The 18,369-nt window shown below is 47.0% G+C and overlaps 1 protein-coding gene across 1 annotated transcript in view; it reads left to right on the top strand.

Moving 5' to 3' along the window:
• Nucleotides 1–451: 451 nt before the first annotated feature.
• Nucleotides 452–18,369, top strand: part of RTN4R (reticulon 4 receptor) — an 83,393-nt gene continuing 65,475 nt past the window's right edge. Inside the window, exon 1 of the mRNA XM_062590235.1 lies at nt 452–690. Coding sequence (XP_062446219.1) covers nt 669–690 — 22 coding nt within the window. The 5' untranslated portion in view covers nt 452–668. The remainder of the gene's footprint in view (nt 691–18,369) is intronic.

The raw sequence follows: 18,369 nt of genomic DNA on the forward strand, positions 1-18,369 counted from the left end.
AGCTGTCTGCCCCGGCGCGGCGCGGCGCGGTCCATCGCCGCCCTGCCCGGCCGCGCACCGCGCACTGCACACCGCGGGAGGCCCGCGGCGGTGCCGCCGCGCCGTCGGAGCGGCCTCCGCGCGCTCCGTCTGCCCCCGGAGCAGCCCCTCCCTCCATCCCATGCCCGTCTCCCCCGTCCTCCCTCTTACTCCTCCAGCCAGTAAATCCGATCTAGGCTGATTCCTCTCACGTCAAACCACATGATCCCATAAAACATTCATCGCCTCTCCATCCCCGCGCCCTGCTCGCTCGTTCCCGGGATACAGTGCAGCAGGCTCCGCGCTCCCAGCCCGCCGGCGGCTCTGCCTCCGCGGGATCCGGCGCAGCCCCGGCCCGGCCCGGCCCCGGCCCCGTGCGTGCGGCGGGCGGGAGGAAGGACGGAGGGAGGAGGCAGGCAGGCGGGCAAGCAGGCAGGGAGGGGGAGCCTCGCCTGGATGCTGACTCCAGCTCGGGGGCTGCTCATTTCCCCGATGAGCGAGGGCATTGGCACAGGGAGAGCCCCCTCACCGTGCTCCGCCGCTCCGAGCTCGGACTGAAGTTTTGCACGAGGATCTGCCCCGCTTTTGCAAGGATTGTACCGCTGCCGCTCGAATTTGCGCCTCCAGACGTGCCTTCCCCGACCCCTAAAATGAAGAGGGCGATAGCTGAAGGTAGGTGCACCTCCCTCCCTGGTGCTCCCCCTCTGCCCCGGGGGCGGCAGGGCAGGGCAAAGAGGGTGCATCCCCAACTTTGCACAATACCGGGAACTTCCCACGCTGCAACTTTCTTCCACGGAGTCGGTGGAGCGGCTGGGTCCCGCCTGTCTCCGCCGCGGGGGAGGGGAGCAGGACCCCCCGCGGATGGGGCTGAACCCGGCCGGTAGGGACACGACAGGAGGCCGAGTCGGACTGGGGCTCCCGCCGCCTCCCTCGCCAGCGCTCCTCGCGGCTCACGTTTGGACCGGACCGCGGGGAAGACGAGAGCGCTGCGTTTTCAGAAGGAACAGAGACACGGGGCTAGAAGGGGAATGGAGGTCGCGACCGGGCTGTGCCCCGGCTAGGGGCTCCCCATGCCGCTGTTCGGCCCGAGCATGGCTGTCTCCTGGCTCAGCCCCTGAAGTAGGTCTGAGAGCTGGAAGGAGGGAGGATGGGTTGAGACCTCTCACGTCTCATCCCCTTGGGGGCCGGTCCACAGCTCCCTGCCGCGGCTTGGCCTTGGGGTGACCGGGCTCCCCCCGAGGTTGGAGCAGGTAAAGTGTTAAAGAGGATGGGCTGCCAGTGGAAGTGGCGTCCTGTGGCTCTCAAGACTGCCTCCCAGAGGGGTACAAATCTTGCTGATAAAGATAGCCACGTTGCTCTAAATGCAGCCGGAATTGCAGCGCCTGTGAGAAGAGAGAGGAGCTGGGAAGCTGGCGCGGGGCGGGGGAACGGGAGCAGCCTAGGTTCCCTTCCGCTCCAAGCTCGGCTGATGGGGGCAGGGAAGGGAGCGTGCCGGCCCGGCTTTCCTGTGCCCTTCGGGGGAGGTTGCGGCACCTGGGAAGGACCGGGGCAACTGCCGAGGTGGGCGGAGGAACCGTGAGCTGGGCCGGGGCTGGGCCTCCCCTAGCCGCGAAAGCTGGTAGGGGCTCCGGGACACTATGGGGAGCGCTGCGACAGTGGGGGACTCTTGGACGTGGGGTCGCGGTGGAAGGACGGGGATGAGCAGGATTTCGTGAGCGTGCCAAGCAGTGCTTCATTCCCTAAATGTTATCCTGCCCTCCTTGGCCTCAGTTTGGTGCCCAGGAGTGAAAGTCTGGAAGCAGCTGGGGGGGGGGGGGGGGGAGTGGGGGGTGCAGCAGGAGCGCACGTCACGCTGTGCAGGTCGGGACTGGGCTTGCCACTGAGTGAGAAGTGCACAGCATGCAATGGGGGCAGCCTTCCCTGGCACCCAGCATGGCATCGCCACCCCAGCGAGCAGCGCCATCTCCTCTCGCTGAAAATAGCCCTGTTCCATCTGCTCTGACAATCCTGACAATAGCCTTTGCTTCCCTGCTCCTAGTGTGGATCTGTGTTAGCAGCAGTAGCTGGAAGCTGCTGTTGCTGCTTAAGGTATGCAGCTGTACCATCATGGCTTGAGCATTTGCAGTCACTCAGGGTGAAACCTGAAATAAAGATCTACATTTTGAAGAAGATGTTCTCACACTGCAGATTCTGGCCACTTGGAAAATCATGTGCCACCCAGATGTATTATTGGAAACCCAGCCCACAGGTTGCAATTTTTAACTGGAGTGATCAACATATTGTAGAAGCTCCACTGCTGTCCAGGCTGCTGGTCGAAGAGAGTGTTTAGCATTCACTACCTCTTGCTGCATGCCATCTCTGGCTTGCTTCCTTTTTCCATCAATGACACAAATATAACCTTTTTTGTTTGTTTTTTGGAGAATGCTCTGGCTGATATATTTGCAATGCTCCAAGCACTGATCCAATTGACACATACTGTACTTTGAAGAGTCTGAAATATTTTTAATTTTGAAATGACCAATTAATTCATGTTTGGAAAGGATTTTAGGAGCAGTTTGCAGTGGTGGGTTGGCTTCTCCTGTGGTCCCTTAGAGGGTACTGATTTTCATCATTCATTTGTTATTTACTGTACTGTGGCTGGTGCATGGGTACTTGCTGATTTGAATCCCAAGGCTGTGTTCTAGTGCATAGCACGTTTGTGCTAACTTGTGGGCTGTTTATCTACAGTGATGCTGTAGGAAGGCTGTTCACCATGCCAGGCATGCAGAATGGTACCAAGGTGATGGGTGTGGCACAGGAACCCAGGATAGCCTCTCTCTTGCTGTTTGCAATCCTGCTGCAGCACACTTTCTCAGCACTGTGACATTGCCCAAATTCCCAGTTGCTACTAGCAGAATATGAAAAAAAAGAGATAATGAAATATAAAAATCTATGTTACAATTTTTTTTTTTTTTTTTTTTTTTTTTTTTTTTTTTGTAGAACAAGGTTTTGAAGGTTTGGGGTTTGAGGGGCTTTTTTGGTTTGTTTTTGTTTCTCCCTGTGGTTTATGATTTACTTCTACGAAATGCTGGATAGCCTGGATTCCTGGAACATGTGACTATAAAGTCCACATGAACCTTGAGAGATTATGCCTAAATTAATGGTCATCCTACAGAATCTGGCCTGCATTTCTGACTTTGGCTGACAGGATACTTCAAGTGTCTTGTAAATTGGAAATACCCACCTGGGCAGTTAGACAGGCAGAGTTTCTATCTGGTGTTTTCAGCACTTATTATCTTATTAACACAATTTATTTTTAATAAAGGAAGACTTTCTATGTATTGGTTGCTTATTGTTTCATAGCATTTCTCAATAAAGTAAAAATCTGCAATATGAAAACTTATAGCAGGCTCAGAGACTACATGTTCATTGATGTGGGAGCATCTCTTTCTTTTTTGTTACAGAAGACAGCATTCATCAGTGCATTAGTTTGTCCTTCCATTCTGTATATTATTGTACATAGTTCATTTTACAGGAAGGGCCCTCAGCATCACCTAGGCTTTGGCCTCCAACCTTCCTTCATTAGACAGCATATATCTCAATTTTATATTCTCTGGGACCGTAGAAGGCTGTGTCTGGACAAGTTATTTAAGCAGAAATATCAGGGAAAAAAGGCTCAAGTGCTGTTGCAGTTCTCTGTGCCTGATGGTTTTATCTGTGCAGATGTGCTTGCAACCCTTCTGTCTGTGATGGTTTCCCCACTAAGAGCACTAGAGAAACTTGATTTAGAAAGCATGTTAATTTGAAGCAGTGAAACAGAGGTACCACTGCCCTCTCCACTGCTCTGACTTGAGAGTAGCGTGTACTAGTGCTGCCTTTCACCAGCAAGGGTAACATGGCAATCCTGTCTTCACATGATTGCATCCTCATTAGTTACTCTGTGCTGCATTCAGATGCTTTGGGTTTTGCTTGAATAACTCCCCCCACCCTGACCCTCCAGCATCCTATGCAAAAACTGTGTTCATGAAGTGTGTATGAGACAATGGTGGGAAGGATCAGGAAGGCAGCAGTTTCCAACACAACTGAGATTCCTTGCTCCATTTGTGTGTGCTATCTGTCCTGCTGCTTGCTCCGCTCACTGGGGCTCAGAGGAGAGGGTAGAGTCACCCCTTCCTATGCTCAGCCCAGGGATTACTGTGGAACTGGAAGTTGAGGGGAGGGTCCTACTACTCATACCCATGTGAATATCTCCTATAACTCCATGAGCCATCAGTGCACTAGCAATAGGGACCTCATGCCTGTTTAATCCTCTTGATACCAAGGATGACTTTGGCCATCACACTTTTCAAAGGAATAAGCAAAATCTGCAAATCCAGCAGTATCTCTCTGAATTCTCCACCTTCTTTCATTCAGAAATAGCAAGGGAGAATGTAAAATGAGGGCAGAGAAGGGGAAGGGTGCTTTGGAGCACAGGCTTTCAGGAGCACTACCACACAGTCCTTTCTCCTAGGTGTGCTGTGATGGTGGTTGTGCGGAGCTGCTGCCTACCCTTAAAAATACTTTATCTTTCTTCCCTTTCTGTCTTTCTGTCTGTGATTGTGGGAGGGGTTAGAGTATTCAATTCCTCACCAGCACACACAGGAGAGCTCCTTGCATACAGCTAGTCCTAGTAAGGGGCATACTGTGAGCACGGCTGAGATCCTTGCTGCTTCAGTACCCACTGAGCCTCCCCCCTAGAGGAGAGGAAGAAGGAAGAAAGGAGCAGTTGAACCAGGGCCTCGTCACAAAGGAAGATGAAAGAGGCTACAAGGGGCTGAGCTTTAATCTCTGCTCTGAGCCTGCACATAGCTGCTGCTCCAGTTGCTCAGGCCCTTCTGTGCTGCAAGGTATACCCTGTTGGAGAAGCCATAGCTGTACAAGTGCAGGATTTACACTGCACATCCCGCTGAAGGCAGAACCAAAGAGAGAAGAAAAGAGTCAGTCTAATTAGGTGTGCATTCTCTTCCCCTTGGATTTGCAATGCTTTCTGCTGCTGTCACCTTCATTAAGACATATCTCTGAGTGTCAAATGCTTCTTTTGATGTTCCTAAAGGAGTTTGTTTATCCAGGAGGCATGCACATAGTGGAGGAGGAGTAACCTGTACCACTCTGAAGAGGTGCCATAAAAGGTAGCATCATACTACTGTGCCTGCATGGGCTGGGAATTGTACTACAGGTACTCCCTCCTGTCCACGTGGAAAGTTTTGTGCTGTGCTCTGGATCCACTTAGATCTGAGTGGGATCTGTTTAGGGGCTTCTCCAGCACAGACACACTCAGGTGTGAAAGAGAGGAAGAAAGCTTTTGAAGTACAAAGCCCAACCTTTCCTTCCCTTTCATGCTTATGATTGCAACTCTTGGAGGTTTCCAGAGAACAGAGGGGGAAAAAAGAGATGATTATAATGAAAAACTACAATCAATGTAAAGAAAAAAAAGGTGAATCCTTCTGTCTTTTCACAGAGGTGATAAAGAAATTCATACAGACCTTGTTAAAGTATTCAGACTCACCTTAGCCTGCACTGTTGTCTTGTTATGATTGTAGAGACATGCAGCAGCCTAGGTTTTGGGTAGTTAGTTCCCCATTATGAGTGGTGTTCAGTGAAGATACATAGACTCAGAGCAGAGTGGAATCAAAGTGACATAGGTATTTCCCATAATGTGTGTGCAGCATGCATGAAAAGACCTTACCTAGGTCCAAGCCAGAACACATCTGTACATCATGTGCACAGGCTCTGCCCATGTTTACTCTGTTTTTAGAGAGCTCCCAGAAGTCAGAACTTCTGAAATCTGTTCTTAGCCCACGCTCTAATTTCTCTGTGTCCTTGAATAAGTCAATGAACTCTTTGATTTAGTTTCACCTTTTGCAGCTCTAATAGTGGGAGAATGATGCTCAGTTGTCTCCCAAGGGTCCCAGAACATGCTTAAAGGTCAGTATGGAGCAAAATTGTGTAGGTCCATGCAATTGCAGATGACTTCTTTAGCAGTGACACACTGTCAGGCAACAAGACCAATGGTTGTTTCTTTAGGAATGTTGCTGCATCAGCAGCTGGTTCATCTCTCTGCTCTGGCCTGTCTTTCACAGGGTCTTTGTATTGCAGCTTGGAACTGAACAATAGCACCAGCAGATTTTATAGTATTTACTGTTTCAAGTCTCTGCTCCTGAAATCAGGAGATTAGAAGAATATTTGAGTGTTATTTTGTAGCCTTTCTGATTGTCAAAAAAATCAGAAGGATTATCCAAGCATGTGCAAATAGGTGAGAGCAAGCAAGATGGGGAAGCAAGAAAATGTCCAAATACTGTGATTTTTAGTATAGTTTTTTGGTGGCTTAACTGTATAGGGCTGGCATCAGCATGGCAATTTACAAGTGGCAGGCTGAAACTTTTCTCCCCCAGGCAGCCAGCAGTGTTAGTCTCCTCTCTGCAGGGATATGGCAAGGCAGACGTTACAGAAGGTGTGCTTTCATAAAATTATAGAATAATTTGGATGGAATCTCTTGGAGGTTTATAATCAATCTTCTGCTCAGAGCACAGCTAATTTCAAAGATAGATCAGGTTGCTCAGTGGCTTGTCCAACTGATTTCTGAATACCTCCAAGGATGTATTCAGACTCTCCTTGTCCTTCATAGCTCAAATTTCTTCACCTCTTTGGCCAGGGCTGCTCAAACTTTGACATCTGATGTGGGTTAGGACCAGTGAGGGACCGTGACCCTTTGGCAACAGGCCCCACAATTGTGGAGCTGCAAACCAGGAGTGATGGTGCGTGTAATACCTCAGTCCATGTTGACAGGAGTAAATGGTTGTCCTTGTCAGTTCAGGACCAGGTGCTGAAGGAGACACCTAGGAAGAGCTGAGAAGGGATGTCAGTCTGGGTACCTCAAAGGGACACTGGGGAAGGTAACAGGTACTATTTTGCTTCCTACTTCCTCAACTTTTTGTATAATCAGACCAAGACTATTGCCAACACCAAATCAAGTCTGTTGCAGCTTTGTCTAACCAAGCCTTGGAAACTTCCAATGACAAAAAAAAAAAAAAAAAAAAAAAATAAAAAAATAAAATAAATTGCTAGCTTCTTCCTGTGGTGGAGATGATGAAGAAATTTTCCTCATGTCCAAAGTGAACTTCCAAAACTGCAGTTCTTGGCCATGGCTCCTTACTATGTCACCTGGCCTCACAAAGCAGCATTCAGCTCCATCATCATTGTAATTCCCTGTTGGCTAGTTGTGGTCTGGTATTAGATTGCCCCTTCACCTCCTCTTTGCCAGACTAAACCATGCTAGCTCTCTCTAACTGTCCTTGTAGGACATATGCTCTAGACCACTGACCATCTTGGTAATCCTCCACTAGACCTCTTCTTTTTCCTTACATTTATTTTGGAATCATGATCACAACTGGACATGCTGCTGCAGGTGCAGCTTCACCAATTCTGAGTACAGGAGGTCAATTTCTTCATTCTGATGGCCACAGTTCTCTTAATGTTGCCTAAGATGTATCTGCCTTATCCAAAATAAGAGGAACTATTAGATCCTATTCAATGTGGTGTCCACCATAATGCTTGGGCTTCTCACAGTAGGATTGCTGCTGACCCAATTGGTTCTCAGTCTGATATTGATGCATGGGGTTATTCTGCCCCAAGTGGAGAACTTTGCACTTCTTCTTGTACTAAGTATTTCTTAACCCTGTTTCCTCTTTCACTCATTCAAGAAGCCTAGATATTTAGGTAAACAAATGTCTACATACATTTTCCAAGCCTTGTTTCCTTACTGTACTGAAATATTCTTTAGCATTGAGTCAGAAACTGTTCAATAAATTGAGGATGCCCATCCTGCTCTTGAGTTTTCCAAATCTTGTTGTTCCACCCTTCTGAATGGTCAGTTTCCCATGCTGCTGCCCAGCTTGCAGTCCAGCTAATGAGAAACTAACCCTTGACTGGGATTACCTTCTTACTTCCCCTATCAACATGCTTAGGTGATCAAACTCCCTTTGCCAAATGATACTTGTTTTGCTTTTTCCTTCCTTGAGTGTAGACTCAAGAAAAAAACTTGCTTGTCCTGGGAATTTTTAGCCCTTTTCCCAGGAGGATCTCCACATGAAGGTCTGGAGAGCCTTTATTGTCAGCTGTGTTGTGATCTCTGTCTACAGTTGCAGTTTTCCATGAAGTTGAGAAAAGGAGCAGAGAAAGCAAATACAGCCCAGCAGTAGAATGGGGTTTATGGTATGGATGGGAGTTCCCAGCCCATCACAGCTTTGCTCTCTCTCCCAGGAGTTTTGCTCTTTCCCTCAGATGGCTCTTTGAAACTCAGTTGCCTTTTTTAACAATTGTACTTTCTTTTTCTCTTTGTGTTGCACCTTCCACTGGAAACAAAGGAATGTTTGCATTTAAATTTGATGCTTTGTTTGCTTCCCTGAGTGTACAGCATAATTATAGTCCTTTTGATGGACTTATATAAATTGATCTGTTACTAGTGATAATTATGATTTACATAATGGTCTAGGAAGAGGGGACACCTGTACAGGGAAGTGATGTTCTAAGATAACAGTTCAAATTTGCTTGCTGATTTGTCAGATCATCTTCTGTGTGCTGCTCACTGGGGAAACTGGAAAACTTTTATTTTTTTGTTAAGAACAAATCTTTTGTAAGAACCATCTGGCTGCTGAATTTTTCTCCTGAAGCTGTGCAGTTTACTGGGAGTTCATTTGTGTCTTTAACTACTAAAGAGAAAGTAAAAGTGACTGATTAGTCTAAGACTGGGACCATTCGCATCAAGCTGACAGGTTTTGTGAGCTGGATTTGGGAAAATGTTTAAAACTGGTGTGTTCTCATTAAATTTTGAAGGCTGTGGGCAGAACTGTGCTCTTGGCACTTCAGCATGGCTCTCAAATCTGCATGCTGCATTGTTATGTCAGAGTGAATTGTGTGGCTATTAAAATTTGTGTGTGCTTGTTTGATGACTTTAAATATTGATTTTAATTGTGCATCTTTCTTAAGGCTGTGAGTGATGATCAGAGCTGCATACAATATACCATCTACATAACACAGCAATGTACACAAGAAAGCGATATGAACTCAGTCTGACTCTTAAGTAGAAAGGAGGAGGGAGGGGAGAGGAAAAATCTTTGGAGGCCTTAAATTCAACTTTCCTGGTTTCCAGGCACCATGGGAGTCATTATCAGAGACATATCTTTGGCTGTGGTGCAATTTAAGATTTCAGAAGCCTTCTGTGAATGCTTGTGTCAGGTTATGAAGGCTGCATACCATCCTCTGACAAAAGGCAGCTTTTAAAATAATAATTGCAAGTTACCTAGTTTGTTAATACTGTCTTTGTCTCTATAGTGAAAAAAACGATCACCTGAAAGTCAAAGAAACCTTTAGGACTTGCACTTCTGCACAAAGTCAGTATATTTTGAAGGATGACTGAGAAATGGCAAAGCCAGTCATTAAGGAGCAAAGCCATTTCCCTAGAAGCAGGTCCCTTCCCAAGTGAGGGTGTCAAGACTGGAGCTTGCAGTGACTAACGCTTTCCATGCCCATGCAAACACAGTTAGCGTTGGCTTTACACTAGAGGGCTGTCTGTCCCTTTCCCTTCAGAGAAAAGGCATTAGTCTGTACACTATGAATGCTCGTCGTTCACAGTATCCAAACAATTTGACAGTGGCCTGTTTTATCAGGTGGGAAATGTGATGCAGGCTTTTATTTACTGCTCATCACCTCTCTTTGTGCTGCATAAGAACATCCATGCCCTGGTCTGGAGAGCACTTGAAGCTGCTTGTCTTGCATGATGTGAAATCTTTGCTGTGGTTTTATTGTAAGGCACTGTCTCCTTTTTTCACCAACTGAGGGCAGCCACAGGTCAACAGCCTTTACACAGGACCGTTGGATTTCAAACTGGGTGTGATTTTTGTCCCTTTTTCTTTTAGGTCAGTTTTGCTCTCTGGAGCAGTAGCTCTGAGTGTTAGCTCGGGGTCTCATCTGGATTTCTGTGAATGTAGCATCATTGTACTTGTGAGGAGGTGCAACCCTGACACCAAAGAAATGGAGACCTGAGTCCTGCTGAGAGACAGGGAGATCCAGGGAAGCATGTGGCACAGAAGCCAGAGAGCAGAGTGAGATAAGACATGACTTAAAAAGACAGAAGAGAGCAAAAAGGCACATTGTGAGTGGAGATGTCTGTATTTAGTAACAGTTTTGGCCTTTCTCTTCTAATCAAGCACAAGAGGAATGTCCCCTTTTCTTATTTCCCATTTATGGCCCTACCCTCAATTGGAGCAAGACTCCTTATGCTCATGAGCTTCCTACTGCTGACACTGTCTTGGTGTTGCAGCACAGCTGGGCATTGGGAGCTATCTCCTAGCTGTCTGGGAACAATGCAAGCTCAGATCATGAGAGGAGAGTTTGTCCTGGTGAACAGTCTCTCCAGAGGATTTTGACTCAGAAAACTGCTATTGCTTAGGTTGTGTTGAATTGAGCAACAGCCATAACTGGACTTAATCTAGACAAGGAGCTTTGGGCTAGAGGGAGCCTTTTTTCCCTTGTACCAGGGAATCACTATGCAGAGTCTCTCCAGGGATATAGCCCTTATCACCACCTGCATCAATCAACAACCAACTGTGATTAAAAACTAAATGGTGCTTCCGGGAACATACTCCCTCCATGCTGCTCTCTATGTAAAATAACCCTGATTAAAATTTGGGTGCTCTAAAGTTGGGAACAGCCCCAGGGAAAACTGAGAGCCTGTGGGTCCTTCTTTTCTTCTCCAGGCTCCCTTCCTCCTCACCTTGCCGCCCGGCTTCCAGCTTAAATGACCCCCTACCACTAGAGTTTTTTGTGATAGTCACTGACCTCTGCTCACACACCTGGAGAGCAGGAAGAGGAACTTTGGGAGCTACCCAGGAACCATATGAACAGTGCTGGGAAACAAATCTCTGATCATTAGGATGCTCCAGAATGGTGCTGGATGCCATGAGGGTCCTCTGGGAGTGTGTGGATTCTTGCAACCAAATCCCACTGCTGTGCGGGGCAATAGTTTGGCATGCTGGAGCTAGTAGTTTAGGAGCCTCTGCTGACAAGTTGTGCCTGGGACACGAAGCAGAGTTGGAGTTTAGGCAGCTGGTCAGCTAGCTCAGTGCCACCGAAGGAAGTCGCTCATGAATACAGGAGGTTTATACAGGGAGGGCCTTCTCTAATTTTCCCTGACATTATCCATGTCCCAGGCGTACAATGCAACAGAACAGTGTGGTGAGATACAGGGACCCTGGGAGGGCAATGAGCTGTTATTGCACCCTTTGGCTGGAGAACATTGATTTTTCATTTGGTTCAGTTGCAGAAGTTTTGCTGGCCAAAAATAGCTAAAAATCTGGATCCGATCCCTCTCTCCAAGCTGTAGAGTACAGCCAGGTAGATGGTGCTTCAGAAATGTCTGTTTTCATAACCAAGGCTATGAGATTACCCTCTGCCGTGAGGGGATAGTTCCCAGTGCACACCTGCATCTTTTTCTGCTTCACTCTGATTGCACTGGTGGAGAGTGCACTGTTGTACAGAGATATTGCCTATGTGCTGCACGTGGGTTGCCTGCTTGCAGTCTTGCTCTGGACTAGCTGATGGCAAAGCTCATAGAGAACACTAGTCTGTCCAGTGTGGGTGATAGGTTTCCATGATCCTCTCCGCTGCGTTGCAGTTATATCATCATGTATCTGACAGTGCCAACCTGGGGGCTGGAGGAGAGTTTTCAGTATTACAATCTGCAGGTCTGAAAGAGATTTGCTTACTTACTTTCCATAACATCAGATGGCAGGGCTTCTTTTGATTCTTCTGCTAACAGCAGGTCTGAAACCTCTGTGAAAACTACTAGTCTTTGTCCACTGGGAAAGCCAAATTGCCTGGAGTCTATGCAGGCACTTGTATCACAGTTTAGTTTAGTTCTGTTCCCAGTCAGATTGGCCTAGGCTGGCTTTAACTTGGATTAAGATGAAACCAGAGCATCAGCTGAGGTTTGCCACAGCTTAACAAACTTATTCTGAATTCAGAACTTTCCTTGAAGTGGTGTGACTGTCTAGTGAGACACAATCACAATCACAAATTCTGCAGAGACTTCCAAATGCAGATTTGTGTCAATTGCATGCAGGGCCTTTGTTTCTGCTTCTGGATGCTTATGCAGTCAACATTTGCCTTGCTTCAGGCATAAATGGTATTAATTGAGAGCAGCCAAGTCTCCTCACTTTAGCTAAGGAGTCCACTTCAAAGAGCAGGGAAGGAGGTGGGGAGGATTCAGTGAACGGGCTGGGAGCCAGAGGGAAGAGGGCCGCCATGGGGACTGTGGGGGAGGCTGAGCAGTGCTGGATGCACTGCTCTGTAACTCATGGCTGTGGCCATTTTCTGCACACACTAAGGTACAGACATTGGTTCCTTGTCAGCAGCTGATTTATCAAATTCAGCGACTTTTCTCCCTCCCCCTTTTCTCAATTTGCAGCTAATATCTTCTGAAGGGAGGGAGGGAGAATTAATAACAGTAAATTACACTAGCTCACAGTCCTGAGTGCTAATGCTAACCATGTGCATAACAATGGATAGTGGGAGAATGCTCACAGGAACTACTCTGGCATGAGGAAGCTGGAAATGGAGCTGGGCTGTTAAAGCCTGTTCTCCATCCATCACTGCACATAGGCTATTCCCTTCCCCTGGGAATGCAGCATCTGCAGCATTTGCAGCATCTGCAGCTGTTGCTAGATATAAGGCAGGAGGGGGAGAAGGTCACCTACTTGGTTTGCAAAGAGGAGGATGACTTAGCAAGGCCCTGGAGCAACCGCCAGGCTGGCCTTATTGGCTGAAAATCTCCATCCCAGCTCATGTTCCCTTCCCATTTGCACTCCTCTGTGGGGACCAACAGCTGATGCATCCCTCACTTGGCTTGTTCAATTTCAATCCACAAAATGAATGTTAGGCCATCTGGGTGACATGGTGTTAATAGAGAATGAGGGGATTCTTCCAGGCAAGCTTGTTTGGACATTATGGAGGTGTCAGCTCTTGCAGGATTTGACATTTAATCTTTAAACCTCAATTTCTAGCATCCTGTAATTAAGTGAGACTTCAGCTGGGATTTTGAGACAGAGCCTATCTGTGGCCTCTCTGGTTCTCACAGAAGACTGGAAGAGGTAACATCTTTGTGTTCAGTGTTACCCACAAGACAAATGAGCTATCTCTTCTTGTCTGTGTAATAAGAAGTATTCTAAAATGACATACTTTCTGCTGCTGGGGGACTGGCTGTGCTCTGACTGAGATGCTGTGTTTGGAAACTGGAGTTATTTGAATACAATATCCAAATCAGAGAGCACTGTTCCAGTTTTTCTGAGGACACCAGATCCCTAGTTACATCTGCTCTTGTGTGGAATGGATCTCAGGTTCTTCCTGAGATCTGGGAAGAGGCTCTGTTTGGGTCTGGGATTGCTGTCAGCTTGGAGGGAATGTGTCTGCCTGGGCTCCGCTTTCCTTACTTGACAAGGAGGGTTTCATCTGAATAATGGGCCCTTTTTTCTCCTGGGCTGGAAGGAAGCAGCAAGGGAGCAGCACAGCCAGAGGGAGACCCTTTTGCGAGTGGCAAAATAAATGAATCTGAGCTGCCTCCTGGGAACTAGCACAGAAGAGACTGACTTTACTTGGACATGTCTTTCCAGTGGGAAATGTTCCTCTTTCACTATATTTATTTTTGGCTTTCGTAGTGGTTTGCTAGGCTTACAATTAATCGTAAGCTTCTGGGTGGCCAGCTGGGCTGCAGGGACAAAGTCATCTTTAAAGTAGTTTGCTAAGTTATTTCCTATGGACCTACAAGAAGACCTTGATTTACTATACGAGCTAAATGCCACAGGAATCTGGGAATCTTTTGCTTGGGTACACCTAGGGAGTGCACATTTATTGCTTCTGATGGAATAAAGATACTTGTGGCTCAGCTTACATGGAGAAATGGGTGAGGCTGCTTTTCGCTCTTGCATTAGATTGATGGAGAATTCACTCTCCCCTTAGAGATGTGATAGCTGGAGTGGCTGGCAGGAAGATAGAATGTGTTGCTGGGAGCCAGCAAATGGGGAGGAGTGTTGCTGTATGTGTGAGCTGGTGGCAAGCTGGCACAATGCATGTTGCTTGGGTGTTAGAGCTGGACTTGCTGCTGACCTGGGTGCACCTGGTATGATTTCATTGTAATACAGATCCCCCAAAATAGGATGTGGATGACTCTGCCTGCTGCAGCCTTGCCACTTGTGCAGCATTATCAAAATTGTTGTCTTAAAATTCTACTACGACAGCAAGGCTGTGTGACTGGCAGACATGAAAAGGATGTGTTGGGGCTCCCCAGGACTCCATGCAATACAGTCTCCACCTTCTGTGCTGAAAGGGGATCCTAACCCTCTGATGTATGCAGTGCCTCCCTTTTGCATGTGTTTCACAGCAAAACATTCAATGTGTGCCAGGCAAGACAGCGCTCTCTGTGCTGTGGACTCATTTACCTGCCTGCACCCTGTTTTGCCCTCTTTCTACAGCTGAGATTAACCCTTGGGAAGTGTTTGGGCTGGATTTCTGAGCCTTTTTAGCCTCTAACTCGCTTCCTAAAATAAGGCTTTCGTGCACCTCATCTGAATCTGATCCTTTGCTATGGACCTTTGTGACCTTTTCTTTTCATAAAGCCTTCCCAGCAAGAACTAGACTCAAAGAAGAAAAAGCACTAATATCAGAATTCCTAAAAAAATCAGCCACAAGTGTGGGATTTGTTCAACTCCTTGTGTGCCAGTGGGAGATGAGTGTAGTTAAGCTTTGAAGCATCTCCTGCTCTCTGCTGTAATGCAAGCAATGTATGGGCCAGCAAGTAGAGAGTGGGGCTGCTTGGCTGGGGTGCTAGGTCCAGCTCTGCTGGTGACCTACTGTCAGACAAATCATTTAATGCCTGACATACAGAGGCCATGGGGCAGCAGCTCCCGCTGCCCCCTGTTTGTGATTGGAGCACTCAGTCCCTCCTGAAAAATACACATCAACATATATGTATGTTGACAACAGTCCTTCTGTCTTGAAAGAATGGTGTCAGTAATCATATCTGCCTTCCCCATGCTTGTCTCCAGATCCCCTATTCAGAAGAGACCAAGTGCAGATCAAACATCCACTGGGGAGGAGGCAGGACAAACTGAAATACTGTAGCGACAGTGTTCTGTTGCTTTAAGCCTGGGGAATGCACAGCTGGGCTGCTAAAAAAAGAAAAAAAGAAAAAAAACATGTGATATCTCCTTGCATACAGGGCTAGAGAAGAGCAGGCATTTACTGCTCTCTGTAAAACTGAGAAATGCTGTGAATTAAAGGAATGAGCCTGACACTTGGCACAAGGAGATGTGGGAAGTGATAATTGGAGACAGGGCTATAATGACACAGGAATCATCTTAATATGATGGGAGCTAAATGACACTGTAAGGAAAATTACACCTCATTGTGAGTGTCAAAATTGACATAGAAGAAAAGATGAACAGTGTTTGCAAGTGCACCTGACAGCTCATATAAAAAAAGCAGTGCCTAACCTTTGACTCAGGCTAGAATCACCCTACCAGAACAGTTCAGCTGGTCCATGGCTCCACTCTCCTAATTCTCTCAATGCTCTTGGACTTGGGAAGGAAGTGATGATGGCAAGATCATTTGTTCTGGCCAAGTGCACTCTAGTGCTGCCTTTCAGGGCCCTCCAGCCCTTGCTGTCCGGGCAGCTAAATGCATGACGGTTGTAAGACCAAATTGTCCATGACAGACTGTGCACTGGCCGTGCCATATCATAATGTGTACATGCATGTTGGCTTATGTGAGCAGAGGATGTATGTGTGTTTGGACAGGCAAGCAGGGCATGATGAGTGCTGCACCAGGGGTTGCCCTCATTTCTGTCATAGGATAGGGGTGAAAATTATAGGATGAGCATGCAGCTTGCGAAGCAGAAGGGGCTGCAGCTTGCATGCCACCCACAAAAGAAAGAAAAATCAGAGATACAGAATAGAAATAACTAAGCGATGGCTATGCTGAATGCAGACTTATGATGAGCTTTGCTGAGGGACTGAGCAGAGTCAGCACTACTGTTTATTGCAGAGGAAGTGGAGTGGGTTGAGATGGCAAAGCCCTATATGACTTACCAGAAGATAGTTTTGGACCTGATGAGGGAAGAAGTTCAGCAGTGATAAAAGCGTGTCAGTGTTCCCTGTCTTCATCTGAATGTTAGAGTCCAGAAGAACTTGTGCATGCCTTGGTGCTGGGGCTCTTGCAGTAAGAATGGGAATGTGTATGAAGGGGGATAAAAAAGGAATGAGGAGGAAATGGAAGGGCTGTAGGTAAATCAGTGATATATCCTCCCTTGGAGAATAATGGTTCCTTCCTGCCACCTTCTCTCTGAGAAGGACTTAAATTAGTGCGTACATGAAGAGAGTTCAGCATGAAGACACATCAAAGGGGCTGGAAATATTTGATGTTAAAGGGAGTTGGAAAAGCAGGGCCAGTACACAGGCGCATGGTAACGAATGGCACAGAGAGGACAGCTTAACTGCTCTTTATGATACAAGAGCCAAATGGCAACACATTGAAAGCCATAGGAGGAGACTATTTTCTCTAACAGAAGAGTTCCCCAGAGCTCTTTCATGCAAGGTTCTGCTGAAAGTCCCCTGAAAGTACATAAAGGGCTGGATATCTGTAGTCTTAGAAAAATATCCAGCAGTGTCAACCCCCAGGCTTCCTACTTCTGGCAGGAATGGAAGAGCTATGTGGCACTGCTAACCCAGTGAACTGCTGCTGCTGCATGGTCCTGCTCTGCGGACCCTTCTGCCCACACTTCAGGGGATGTCCTCTGTTTTTCTGCCAATGTGTACTGTAGAAGCTTCTGCCTCTGTTTTAGTAGCTTGTGGCTGAGCCTGATCCCACTCCCATGGAGAGCCCTCCCTGACTATTACTTTGCTTCTGCTTAGCTGAAGCCAACTGTTCCCTGTTGAGTGATTCAGTCATGGTTTGTTCATTTAAATTTGTAACAGCCCTTCTGCACTCATTATGAAGAGTATTTAATGTGCAGCATTTTGCTGAGCATGCAGCCTTTGGAGCTTTTTGTGGATACTTTTTGTGGCTTCCTGGGAACATTATCGGAGGGATGCAGTTCCAGGCACATAACTGTAAGAAGGTGTCACGCGAGTTACTACAGAATTGCCCCCATTGTTTCTTCCTTGGACACATCCAAGTCTTGGCTGTTTCTGGGATGGGATCATGGAGGTAATGTTGTTTTTTTGTTTGTTTGTTTGTTTGTTTGTTTGTTTTTTTGCCTCAGTGGGCTAAGGTGCTCTGTGGATATATGGCCAAAGCTTCATCTTGTGTAGCATTTGTTGTCCTTTGCTTCATTAGTCCCCTCACAGAATGAGAGGTCACTTGGGAGAAGTTTCACAGAGTCAGTCAAAGGGTTCCTGAGCCCTGATGGGCACAGAGTATTTTTGCATTTGCCTTAAACAACTGTGACTCTTCAGAGCAGCACCAGGAAATATGCAAATTTAACCTTTAAATTTAGTATGCTGGGGTTTTTTTTGTTTGTTTTTTGTTTTTTGTTTTTTTTTCCCCTGGTAAAATGTCACTCAGGGCATCAAGCTGGGATTGCCTGTTTTCAGGAGGGGAGTGGGCATCAGTGGCATACGCTCTGTCTCAGGGGATGCATCCATCCAGCCTGCAGCCTGAGGAGCTGAGTCCTGCAGAAAGTCTTCAGGTGCTCCCTGCAAGCAGGTTCTCCCATGCTCTGGAGACATGAATCCCTGTTACATGTTCCTGCCAATATGTATATATACCTATGTCTATATAGGTACTATATAGACAGTATAGCAGGTCTATAGTGTTCCCACTATAGCAGTATGAATTGTGTCAGCTACAGAGCTGAACAGCTTCAAGTGTGGCATTAGGAAAGCAGAACGCCCTTGAAGAGCACTGTGAATAGATCTGGTTGTGTAGTACTGGTTCAGAGTGTCATCTACAGTTTTTTTGCAGAGTTATTACAGTTCATAGTATAGATTTGCCTTTGGCTAGGACAAATACTTAAGGGTCAGCAGTGCAGGAATCTTCAGAGAGCAAGCCAAGGTGTGCAACCGGGCTCCCCTCCAGGACCCTCCAGTAACATCCAGATTGGGCAGCCTGGACTAGCAAGACCCTGATATAACAGAGCAGAGTACAGCCTAACTTTATGAACCTCCCTAAAAATAACAAGACAGGATGTCCATGTGATGGGTTTTGGTAGGAAAATAGATTCATTTCCCAGCTCCCAGAAGGGTTTCTGGAAACAACAGAGAATGAATAACGGCTTTGAAAGTGATG

The sequence above is a fragment of the Rhea pennata genome, chromosome 17 (assembly GCF_028389875.1).
Source record: "Rhea pennata isolate bPtePen1 chromosome 17, bPtePen1.pri, whole genome shotgun sequence".
Lineage (NCBI taxonomy): Eukaryota > Metazoa > Chordata > Aves > Rheiformes > Rheidae > Rhea > Rhea pennata.